At 38.4% G+C, this 13,169-nt stretch overlaps 1 protein-coding gene across 2 annotated transcripts in view; it reads left to right on the top strand.

Moving 5' to 3' along the window:
• The window catches only part of Faf1 (Fas associated factor 1), a 278,068-nt gene that overhangs the window by 205,029 nt on the left and 59,870 nt on the right, over positions 1–13,169 (top strand). For both annotated transcript variants that reach the window (XM_038332461.1, XM_038332462.1), the window contains exon 14: positions 9,281–9,417. In XM_038332461.1, the coding sequence (XP_038188389.1) occupies positions 9,281–9,417 (137 nt within the window). The remainder of the gene's footprint in view (positions 1–9,280; positions 9,418–13,169) is intronic.

The raw sequence follows: 13,169 nt of genomic DNA, 5'->3' as shown, positions 1-13,169 counted from the left end.
ATGTGGATACCACACATACCCACCACCACCATGCAAGCATACACACACAATGATAATAAAATAGTAATAATAATAATAATTTAACTAATCCAAACAGCTTCTTGATTTTGACAAAGAAGCCAAAAAATTGTGAGAGATAACTGAATATTCACATGTAAAGAATGAAATGAGATTCCTATCTCTGACCCTGCACAAAAATCCAACTCCAATGGATCAAAATTACCTTAATCTAAGACATGAAACTCTGAAACTCAGAGATGAAATACTTCAAGCTACAGACATGGACAAGGACTCTTAATGGGATTCAGTAGCTCAGGAAATAAGGCTAACAGTCATCACACAGAGAACTTCATGAATATGGAAAAGGAAATGTCAGTCTAGTGAAGAGACAACTTATGGGAGACAAAGTCTGCCAGCTTCACATCTGTCGGGATTGTTAGCTAGACTGTGCAGAGGACACTAAACAACCCAGTCAATGAACAGGTGTTCAAACATGGCATTGAATGGGCAGTGAGTATTTGAGGCCAGTGGGATAACTCAGCAGGAAAAGGATACTTAAGTTTGGTGGCCTGAGTTTGAACCCCAGAACACATGTAAAGGTGGAAGCAAAGAGCTGACTTCACAGTGTGTCCTCTGACCTCCACAGATTATCATAAGCTGAGCGTCTTAAAACAGTCTCTGTATTACCTCACACATTGAGCAGCCAAGAACACTGGTATGGCATAGGTTTGGAAAAACATGAAGAAAAGCATTCAGTAAACAATCCACACAGCATGGCATGCCCCCCTACACACACATGGAGGAAGGAAAATAATATGAAAAAATGGTTAATGTTACTGCCCAAAAAAGAGAAAATTGAAAGTACATTGAGATTTCATCCTATTCAAGTCAGAATAGCAGTAATTCAGTAACAACAAATGCTGACCATGGTGTGGACAAAAGTGAAACCATCTGTATCGTTGCGAGAAATGTAAACTAGCCTCGGCGCGAGGACATCAGCACGGATTTTTTTCATAAATGAATAGATCCACCATATGACCCATTTCTACCTTCCTTAGCTTTTTATCAGCAGACTCCAAGTCAGCTCATCATGGGGATACTATCACATCACTGGCTATGGAAGCACTTTTCGCCTTAGCAGAGTTAGGTAACAAACCTAGGTGTCCAACATCAAAGGAATGGATAAAGAAAATGTGGCATTGTATATACAGTGAAAGTTTTTCAGCCTTAAAAAAAAAAAACAGTTATGTTTCTTGCAGGAAATTGGATGCAACTAGTGGTAATCATATTAAATGAGGTAAGCCACTCCAGAAAGATAAATGCCATGGTTTGTCTCATTTGTGATTCCTAGCTTTAAAATACCTCTATAAAATTTGAGTATCATATGACATGGTAGTAGAAGTGAACCTGGAGAACAAAGGGAGTTAACACGAAGTGAGGGCATGGAGGCATGTGTTCAATGTGAAACTTTTAAGTTAAAGTGTATTTTAAATAATTTTTAAATGCCATAGGCCAGTGAGATGACTCAGGAAGTGGCATGCCTGTTGTAGGACACAAGCAGTGGAAGGAGAGAACTGACTCCACACCATGTGCACCCCAAAATAAATTATTTTAAATGTCTGATATATAGTGCTTAATGCATTTGATTATACATATGTATTTGATTTTTGTCTGAGATACATGAAAATGTACCAAAGACAAAAGCAGGTAGGTAAGTGTTTGAGACCACTCTCCCCAGTGACAGATGAACTTACTAAGCTTAGCCTGTGTTTCTGAATCTTATCCTAAACGATCCCTTAAAGCAACTCCCTGTTTGTCTTTCAGAAGTCCACAGATTGTCCAGCTTAGCGTGCTCATGGTCTTGCCAGCCTACCAGCATTTACTCACCTTTCCTATAAGGATCTGTTCTAGACTTCGCAGGGAACTGAGAGTCAGTCTGCTGGTATTATTTTTTAAAATCAAGCTTTTTACACACTTTTCTTCAGATTATAGTTATTTCCTTATCATTCCTTTACTATCCTAGTTATTCTATCCATTTGTTTATCATTAAGTAATAGATGGCTATTTTCTACCGTTGTTTCCCCCCCAAATGTCACTTCTCAGTCTCTTTGTTATTTATAAACCAAGTCTCAGTTAAAGAGGCTTTGAGACCTGACAGTTTAATAACTGGGGAGTAGTTAAGCTATGGAGGACTAATTTGCAATTTTGGGTGTAGGGGAACAAAACTTTTACATCAGTAATCAGTTCTTTCTTACCATTTTAGCTGGAACATTCCTAATCTAGATATCCAAAACCTGTAGTGTTGGCAACCCAAAAAATTCGATTTTCGATTATTTTGAATTCTTAGACAACTCAATTTGTTGTCTATGCAAAAATTCTCAAATACAGAAGTATTGTGAAATCAAACACTTTTCTTCACCAGATATTTGCAGTAAGTACTGCTAATCTAAGCCAAGCATGGCAGTGCATGGCTTTAGTCCCAGTACTCAAGAGACAGAGACAAGTAGATGTCGTGAGTTCGAGGCCAGCCTGATCTACATACAGAGTGAGTTCCAAGATAGTCAGGGCTACACAGAAAAACCCCGTCTTGACCTCCCCTCAGTGCCCTGAAAGAAAGGAAGACAGAAAGAAGTACTGTTTACCTGTAGTAAGAGATAAGCTTAATTTTTCTTAAATGTATATCACAGAATCCTAGATGAAAGGAATATAGCTCCAAGAGCTATAGAAGAGAGCAATGGGCATTAAATCTACATAACATTTCTTCTGAGTTTTGTACTTCACCAGTCAGCAAACAGAAAGGCCTATTGGATATATGACAGGACAATGATTTTGGCCTAAGGACACATACTTAAGGGAATGGCATTAGAAGGTTCTTGTCTAAGATAGTTAGCCGCAGTTATCTGGCTAGGTTTATAGTATTGGACATGGAATCCCTCCTGTGGAATTGCTTTAGATCCAATCAGGCAGTTGTTTGTAGCCTCCAAGGTAATAGTCTGACACTGTTGTAATTATTGGGGATATCCTGCCAGTCCTGTCATTGTAATTTATAGGTTATACAAGTATGGACTACTTTAGGACTGCTGGTTGCTCTTCTCCCTTGGCAGCTTGCATAGCGCTTTTGGATACTATGAGGATTACAAGGAGGCTTTCATCCTAGCTCTGCTTGGTTACCCCACATGCTGAGTCTGAAGTGTGTGCTGTCCTTAAGAGTAGGGTCTTTCCTTCAGGTTTGCAGGCAAGCAAAGGGAATGGTAGTAGAATCTATTGCTTGGAGTTTATTGGAATCCTCTGACAACACCTCAAAGGGAGCTTTCCCATGCCTGACGCTGGGGTTTTTGTTAGAAAGTCTGTGGTTCTTGGGGGGCATTGTCGCCCTGTGTGGTATAACTCCATGTAAGCTATTTCCATGTGTGCTTTTAAGTTAGCTCATAAAATAATGTTTTCTTATGGTGTTTCTTAACATTCGTAGTGTTATTTCCTTCTTCCCTCTCGCTCTCTATTGCACTCCTTCCTCCCATCACGTATAGAGGATGCACACACGCATGCACGCAGTACCTCCCTCCCCCCCCCTCCCTATTCTTTCATCATCCTTTTCTGCTTTTCTGGCTTCTGTGATTGCTTCAGGTCATTTACTCAAGTCTAAAGATTCAGCGCTAGGATCAACATCCTTAGCAATCAGGAAATATAAAATAAGCTATTTTGAGATTTCCTTTCACCTCCGTCAGAATGACTGAGGTCCCGTGACAAGTACTGACGAGACTCCAGGAGGAGGAACCCTGATTGCTGTTGGCTTTACAAACCAGTGTGGCCACTATGGAGATCATTGTGGAGAGTTCTTACAAAGCTAAAAGCAGATCTGCTGTAAGACCTAGCTCCCCACCTGTTGACATATGCCAGACAGACTCGGTGTCCTACTGCATAGATGCTTATCCAGCTGTTTCATTGATGCTCTATTCATAGTAGCTAAGAAATGGAAAAAATCTAGATGTTCTTCAGTGGATGAATGGATAATGAAAATGTCATACATATACACAGTGAAATTCTATTTAGCTGTAAAGCGCAAGGAAATAGTGAAAATGTCAGGTAACTGAGTGGAACTGAAAACTATACTGAATGACAGTAACCTAGGTTCTCGTTACCTTAAATATATGGACTCTTTGATTCAAATGTCTGTGTGTTTGCTCTTCTCTTCTTGCTCTTGACTTCATCTTTCAGCTCTTTTGAACCTTTGATCACATGTCTACTTTTCAGTGAGATCTTCCCTAAATATTTTATTTTTTATTGTAACCTCCCACTCCTTGTTTTGTTTTCTGTCTATGAAAATGTCTCATAGTCTTGTGAGATATTTACTTATGTGTGCCACATCAGGTTGGAGCTCTCCAATACTAAGGAAGCTAGTAGGAATTAACATTTTTCAGGTGGATAACTAAGGAAACAGTGAAATGGTTCAGTGAAGCTCCATGGTGACGTCTTTAAGAACTGCCTTTAGAGACAACCAAAAGCCTTAAAGGGGAAACATTCTGGTTTCTTGAAAAGGGAACATCATCTGGAATGAGACTTCTATTAAAGAGGCTGCTTCCTATGCCTCATCCCAGTTCTGCCAAGTCAGAATCTCTGGGGAAACTTGCCTTTTTAAAGAAACTCCCTGGGAGATTCCTGGGACACTGAAAGTTGAGGATCACTGGGTATATAGTCTCTGCAGCTCCTTTGTACTTGTTTACCTATCTCAATGTGGACTTAAGACTACAAAACTCAAAGCCACCTCAAAGGGCAGGGGGGTTATCCCAGCAGTACTGAAGAACATTTCCAAGAGGAACTCCAGAGAAGAGCTGGATGATGGATGGGAGGCAGAGTTACAGGAATGACGTTGTAATCGGAAGCATAACTCTTCGGCATGCCTGTGTTTGGTGTGCTTGACAAGTCACACTCAAGCCAAAGGAGCTTCCCTGTATTTTCCTGTGAAACAGAAAAGGCAAGGAAAGAAGAGTTAGTTATGTGTTGGTGAGGTTGGATTTGGCCTCAGAGTTCTCTTTGTCTATCACTGAATACTGAACAAACCCTAAACGTGTACATATATGTTAACCAAATGGCTTATCCTTGGTAGAAACTGCCTTGGAGCTTTTTTAAGGGGAAGAGCTTTCTTAAACCAAAATGGCTTCAAAGAAATGGATGAGCAGCTGAAGCTGAAACATGGTGTATAAAGGCTTAACTCAAAATATTAGGGAATATTAGAGTAGACCATCAGTAGGTTAGATACAACAAGTTTTATCTGCTAAGTAACCTCTCACTAAAGATGTGATTCATGGGACTGCTAAGTGTGTGTATATATCTCCAGTTTTGCACGTGCATGGAGAGGCCAGAGGCTAACCTGTTTTGTGAAGCATGGTTCTTCCTAGAGATGTGGACTTGCTATTTAGGCGTGGCTGGCTGGCGTGAAATCCCTGGACATCTTCCTATATCTCCGTCTCCTTGGATTATGATTACAAGCACTGCCGCCACCAACTGAACTCAGAATTTCATAATGTATGGCAAGCACTGTACTGACTGAGCTGTCTGCCCAACTCTGCTCTTTCATTTTCCAGATGATGGAAAAACCATTAACTGCTTATGTTTAGTTAACAACTCACTGACTTATTTTGTTGTACAAAAAGATTTTTAAACATTGGCATGAACATACCATTTTATTCATGAAATTAATGACGAAGATGTTAAATAGTGGATGGCTCATTTGGTAAAGGCAGTTGCCACCAAGCCTAAGGACCTGAGTTCAGTTCCATTCCCAGGACCCATGAGGTGGAAGAGCATGGACTCTAGCAGTGTTTCCTCTACTTCCACATGCACACACAGACAAGCAGTCAGACAGACACACAGACAGACACACAGACACACACACAATTTTTAATGTTAAATATGATTAAGCATTTACAACATAAATACCAGTTTTGAGGGCCTACCATATACTAAGAACAAGTTTGAATGTCTTCTATATCTTACTCCATTTCCTCCTTGTAAGATTGGTGTACTAAAGATAGGTTCCCTCTACTTTATGTTGGAGTCGCCTTTAAACTTATGGAAATCACATTGAAGAATTATAGTCATCTTAAATAGGATAGTGGCAGGTTTTTTTTAACCTCCATTTTATTTTATTCAAAAATAGTACCTGTCATGCATACTAGGTAAAAAGTAAGTTTACAGACTTTAATCTCCTTGAGCCTAGTGTGGTGGCAAGGTAAGACGTGGAAGGATCAGGAGCAGCCTAGGCAGCATAAAAACCTGTCTCAAAAAAATTAAGGAAGAGTGGAGGTTTTTCTCTCCCCAACTAAATAGCTAGGTTCCCTGTAATGGAGTACAGTTTCATAATATCAGTGAATTGTGTAATTATGACTTTGATTGAAAGAAGTTAAAGTACTTCACACTCTGAATTAAATTAATCCTGATTTGCATTGACAAGATAGAGAGAAGATCTACACATTATCTACTGAAATTTAATAGTTAAATACTAACCACCTGCCATTCTGCTTATTTTTCTTTCCAAACTTGAAATTGAAACCTCCTGACTCATCTTCCCTCTCTTAAGTTTTCTAGTAGTTCTAGTAGACTTAGTAGATATAAAGTACACTTGATGGCAACCTTCCCCATTTTCTCAGCCTGTCCCTCTGTCTTCTAGCTCTTATTTGTTTTTTAGCCCCATAGATGTTATCACCTTTTGTCGTTCCAATTTTGTCGTTTTAGGTTTTGGTTTCAGTGAGTTGATTTTGCATCTTTCTTCCTACTTTATTTTGGAGGTGTGTGTGTGTGTGTGTGTGTGTGTGTGTGTGTGTGTGTGTGCGTGCGTGCGTGCGTGCGTGTGTAAAGAGGATCTTGGTGTCTTGTTTAATCAACCCTTGCCTTATTCCCTTAAGACAGGGTCTCTCACTGAATCTGGCTCTAGTCTCGAGGACAGGAAGCCCTGTCAGTCCTCTCGTCTCCACCTGCTTAGTGCTGAAGTCACTGATGTGTGGCCACCCTGACTTTCCTTTTATCATCATGGATGGTGGAGACCTATACTCAGGTGCCCATGCTTCCATAGCAAGTGCCCTTTCCCACTGAGCCACCTCTCCGACCCTCACAGTTCTTACTCCTTCAGATAAGTCAGTGGTTGATAGGTCATTGGTCCTTAAGTGACCTCAGCAGTTAGAACAGGAAAGAAGACGGTTATTGTTTCCCTCTGTGAGGTGGAAATTACTGGAATCTAATGGTGGTAGCAACCATTTATTCACTCCTCCATGACATCTGACTGAAGAATGTAGGGTAAGATGCCGCTCTGTGGACAGTTTTAGCCCTCCCCACCAGGTGTTCTGTTCAAAGGGAACAAAATACCACAAATAATTTTTTAATATTACAGAAATAAGATACCTTTTGTCTTCAAACAGTTTGTTTCCCATGTTCCTTTTCTGGTTTTAGATGAATTTGGCTGATGTGATCTTGCCTTCATGCCTTTGCCCTTCCCTTCTCCCTTACAACCACTCGCTTTCTTAATGTCTCCTGCTCGCTTTCTGTGTCCTCCTTTCTGCCCCTTCAATAGCTTACTCCTTTTCTTCTTTCTTTTCTCTTTCCTCTCAAGGGGCTGGGAGCATCCTGTTTAGTAGTGAGGCTAGTGCTGTGATGGCACCTACTGTGTGATAGCCACACAATCCACTGGTGTGAAAGCAACAAGGAATTATTTTCTCCCTTTAGTAGGAAATAGCATTCCAACTGTTTTTTGACATCTTTAATTTTAGAGGTTGCCAATGATCAGCTCAGGGTCAAGTCTGCCTTCAAATATTTTAGTAAGACACAGAAAGAAAACTGAGACCCTAACTTGCTAGTCTCCTAATCTACACATCCCTGTTGATGAGTTCGACCTTTATGAGTGTGAAATTTGGTATGGAAGCTGAGTCTGCTTGAGAACCTTTTATCCCATAATGGTTGTGGAATGTGAAGATTTGAATTTTCATGGGGGCACTGATATTTCTTGGCCGACAATGGATTTCTTAAGGCCTTGTCATTTCAGATTGCCATGAGGTCTGGTTATTGCTGCACTAACCGTGTATATGAACCTGCCTCCCAGTGAACTTACTGCAGTGGTGCTAACTTGTCTTGACACTCTGCCTGACAGTTCTAGTTGCCCTTAACAAGATCTACTTTCTATAGTCACAGCACGGGTTTTACAGAAGATCCAGCCTAAATTTCTGAAATGAATTTCTATTGACAGAAAATGTATTGGCTTTAAAAATTAAGAGGTTTGATTCTGTTTTGAATTGGTTATCAAATGAATCTGAGCACATGACATTTTAATACCATTTGTCTTTTCAAATAGATTTACCTTCTAATGCATGTGACGACAGGACTTTGCTCATCAGCTAGAACATACATTTCAGAGGAGTTGTTACCTAAAATATTATCATAAGGCATAAGAAAACACACGATTTAAGTTGCCTTTCATGAACATAATTAAGAATTAATAAGCTAGTACCAGTGGCTAGTCTCCAGAATTTCCACTGTTTTGCCTTTTGTGACCTGTGTTATTAAAAGTCCATTATTTTTACAGACTTTATTAAATTGGATCTTATTAAAGCATTCTATATTTGCATTTGGTCTTTCATAATTCATTATTATTATGACATTTACTTTTTACCATCAGATCTGAAAACATATCATAAGCTACCCTTTTCTCTTGAAAGAAATGCTAATTTCAAACAGTCCTCTAATAGAAGAGAAAAGCTTTATCAGTTTTTTCATTTATTCCAGATCGTGTTAAGAATACTAATGCTAGACTTCAGTATGCTAATATCTCTGAGCTTTTTTGGCCAAAAGCTTAGAATTGTTGTTTCTGTTCCCCACTAAGTACAAACTAGAAGACCCACTACTTCTAAGAGGAGACACATGCTCCCACCTAGCACTTGATCCTGAGGACTTAGTTGCTAACTCTAGTTTTAAATGATGCTAGTTGGTTTACCTGTTTACCACACTTTATTATTTATTCTAGTTAAGAAATTCTTTCCTGGAAATTTTTTTGCTTTTTCAGGATTTAGGTAGTATATCTTAAAATATTTGAAACTTAAGAATCCCATGCTGTCATCCCTGACAGCAATTAAGGTGTGCTTCCTTCTTTTCTATGCCATTAAAAATTTAGTCAAAACTCAACATAGTAAAATTTGCTATCCTGATGTAAGTCAAGCTACCTAATCTTTACATGATTATTAATGGCATCTCAGATGTACTGATTTGTTTGAAACTTATTTGGTTGGTTTTGTTGCAGATTTCTGACGATGTGCAATAGACACTTTGGCAGTGTTATTGCACAGACCATTCGGACTCAAAAGACAGATCAGTTTCCACTTTTCCTGATTATCATGGGAAAGCGGTCATCTAATGAAGTATTAAATGTGATACAAGGTAAAGTACATGTCACGGTGGGAGTAAAGTTTTATCTATGTGATAACCTTATCATTTTCTCATCAAAGCTGACTATATTTCTTACTATTGATAAATGTCTTGCATTTTAAAATATAAAACATCCTGAAGAGCATCTTCAGGTACTATGAAAAAAAATCAAATATGCTGTGTTTAAAAATCTATCAGAACTACATCAATAAAATTGCATAGCTCTCTAAAACTAGCAATTAGGGTATAATCATTTGTCAAATGTGACATTTCTGTTGATTTATAGCTGCAATATTGAAAGAATTGCTTATCTTTAATTATCTAGAAAATCCAGTGACTATACATTGCAAATTGAATTTTTCACGTGTCAGTTGACCCTCCTTATTTGTGTGACTTCATCCTAAGATGCAACCCTGAGGCAGAAAGCTGTGGAATTCCTATAAACTTAAATTCAACCATAGTTTACATTTTACTGTAAATGTAACCATACTTTACATTGTTTCTAAAAAAAAAAAAAAAAAGTGAAAGAATGGTTTTGTTGTTTTTGCTAATACAAAAGCTAAAGTAAAAAAAACTGTTGTGTTCATGGGGAATCTTAAATAAAAACAGTCCATCCTCTCTGCTGTTTTTTTGTTTTGTTTTGTTTTGTTTTGTCTTTTTTCCTGGTGCTGCCAGGAAAAAGATTGTTCAAGTGCTCCAAGCTAAAGCTTGAGTCTGGGGTACTTCATTTCTGCCCCATTTAAGTCTGACAGGGGAGGGGGATTTGTGCATTCCAGCGCCTTCAAAGCCTAAACAAAACAAAAGCTCTCAGGTATTTTGTTTTCTCTATAACCAGAGCATTTAGTTTCCAGAGCGCAGTTTTCTGGGCAGTCTTTTGTAAAGGCCTGCTGAGGGAGCTGATTCCCATGGGGTGGATAGAAAGTGAAGACATTTCTTTCTTGTTTTCTTCATCAGAGGAAAGAAATTGTGATTGCTTGTATTTTGCAAGCCGTGGGCCATGGCATCCAGAAGCCCAGGTTTCAGGAAATCCACAAGGTCACAATTGATGTCATTATTATAATGGATGGGGATTTTGTTTTACTTTGTGTTTTTGGGTATTTTTTTTTTTTTGTAGATTAGTTGTGTTTTCCTCTTTTTGCTAAGTTAACACTTACACTAGTGACTCAAAAGCAAAGACTTCTAAAGCTGTTAACGTCTTAGTGTGAATCAGGTCTGACATGAATCATCATATGTTAGTCACGGCCTTCTTTGCCATGCACTTACAAGTAAAAAAAGGAAAGACTCCTTAGCAATATCCTTGAAGAAGAAAACATTTCTTTTTTAGAATTTTAGCCCTTTTGTTAGGTGATATGAACCAATATACTCCAGTTGTCTCAAAGAGAAGCATTTGTGTGGTTTATTGAGCTAAACTAGTTGCTACTCCCCACTTTCCCTGAAATCATTTTTACTGCCTGACAGACAAATGCTTATGTAGATTGGGCATTTGTTAAACATTTTCTATTAATAAACAAAGTGAGTCTGTCACTTTCAAGTAAAAGAACTGGATATATTTTTTGCCAATAGGAAAATTTGAATTTTCAAAAAAAATTATATCTACTGGAAGACTGACAGCATAAATACTTTTTTGGTGACATTAGTAGTGATGTTAACAAATGTGACTTTTTATATTAATAATACATCAACATTCATATAATATATATGAATTATAATGTATATGACATAAGATGCATCAACATTCAGAAGAAATGCATAAATTAATGAAGTAATGTTTTCCAAAGGCATGGATTCATAATGGAATAAAATTATACATGGAAAACAAAGATCATTTTAGAGATGGTGGAGCTGGGTACTGTAGGGTACACCTACAATCTCAACTGTTGTAGTGGCAGAGGCTGGCAGATCAAGAGTTCAAGGTCAGCATGAATAATATAGGAAGGCAATGGAGTTCTGGTGGGGAAACTGAAATGAATTGTAGTGTAACAAAGTACAAAAGTGTACCTTTTGATACTTTCAAGTTCTACATGCCTTTAATTTGAAGAAACTAATCTTGTCAGTTGAGTATAGTAGCAAAGAATTGTAACTGCAAATGTCTGTTAAAGGATTTCTTCATTTTCTGACTATATATTTGCAGAAAGTCACATATTCTTCATAAATTTCAACCAATACAGCACATTTTCACTAGTTTAATATAGAAATAGACATAAAGCTATACTTATTTTCTGTTGAGCCAGATAGTATAGAACATGTTACAAGCATGCCACTCTTTTCACTAGCCTTTTCTTATAGAATACGTTTTTTAAAAAATACATATATAACATTTATTTTAGTTTATAATGGGCACTGTTACTTTGTTTTAAATTTTTTTTAATTTCTTAAGTTTTGTATTGCATTTATTTGTTCTTCCTCACGATAGAGGTTTTATGGGCTGAACTCAGGTTATCTGGCACGGCACTAGCACCTTACCAACTGGACCATTTTGCTTGTCCCCTTTTTTAAAGTTTCTAATAAAGTAAATGTCAGTGGCTATGGTAGTTTGAGTGAAAACTGCCTCTCACAGGTTCAGGTGTTTGGAAGCTGGTGTCCAGTTGGTACTATTTGAGGAGGCTGTAGAGCCCTACAGGGACGTGGCCTCGATGGAGTAAGCGTGTACCTGGAGGCGGACTTTGAGAGTAGAAGGCCTTTCTCCACTCTCGTTTGCTTTTAATATCTTGTGTGATGTTATCAGCCTGCTCTGCCTCTGGGCCACGCCTTCCCACCTCTGCTGCCATGCCATGCTTTCTTGGCATAATGGACTCCATGCCTCTGAAACCGTAAGTCAAAATAAACTCAAGGTTACTTTTGGTCATGGTATTTTATTTCAGCAATAGAATAGCTATAATACACATAAACACACATAATACACATATTTTGAGAATTTGAATAAGAGTACAAAGGCTCCTGAGTCCAAGTTTGGGAACTGATACATAGGGTATAAATTTTCCCTAAACTTCAATTACTGTGCCGCTTCACACTACAGTGCCCTTTTCTGTCTCTGACCATTAAGGACTCGGGTATGAAGTACCTATAAGCTCAGTTTATCAGTGGGTCTCTGTTAGGGCTGAACATGGCCAGTGAGCAGTAGCTTAAGCCTGAACATTGATATATGTTAGCACTCATAAAACTATAATATTTTCTCACTTATACTTTGAATATTTTGGCCTATGGTTCCAGAGGGAAGTCCATAATAATGAAGAAGACATGGCAGCGGGCATTCAGCATAGCAAACTGGCTGATATGATCACACATGAAACAGAGCAGACTGGAAGAGGGTGAAAGTTATAAACTCCCAAAGCATGCCCCTTGGACATATTTGCTTCATCAAGGCTCCACATCCTAAAAGTTCCATAACCCGTCTATATAGCACCACCAGCTGGGACCAAGTTTTCGAACATGTGGGGCTATAGAGATAGTTCTCATTCAGACCACCAGTGCGTGCCATAAAGTGCTCTTCTCTTCCTTAGACTCCTAGTCCCTGTTACTTCAAAGGAGATATTGAAACTCAGTCTTGTTCAATAACCATATCTACTGAGTGTTCAGAGCCTTCGTTTTTGCTCTCTGTCATATCTATTAGTAATAACTACCAATGACTGTATACTGTGTACAAGGCAGGTGATACATTATCTCTACTACTTCAAAAACCCTTGCAGGGGAGTATTGCCTTCTTTTTGACAGTAAGAAAATTGGTCCTTAGCTATAACCTACTCATTTTTGAATTCATTCTTTTT

This window comes from Arvicola amphibius, chromosome 6 (assembly GCF_903992535.2).
Source record: "Arvicola amphibius chromosome 6, mArvAmp1.2, whole genome shotgun sequence".
Lineage (NCBI taxonomy): Eukaryota > Metazoa > Chordata > Mammalia > Rodentia > Cricetidae > Arvicola > Arvicola amphibius.
Note: the sequence above shows the minus strand (reverse complement) of the source record. Positions and strands in the feature narration are given on the sequence as shown.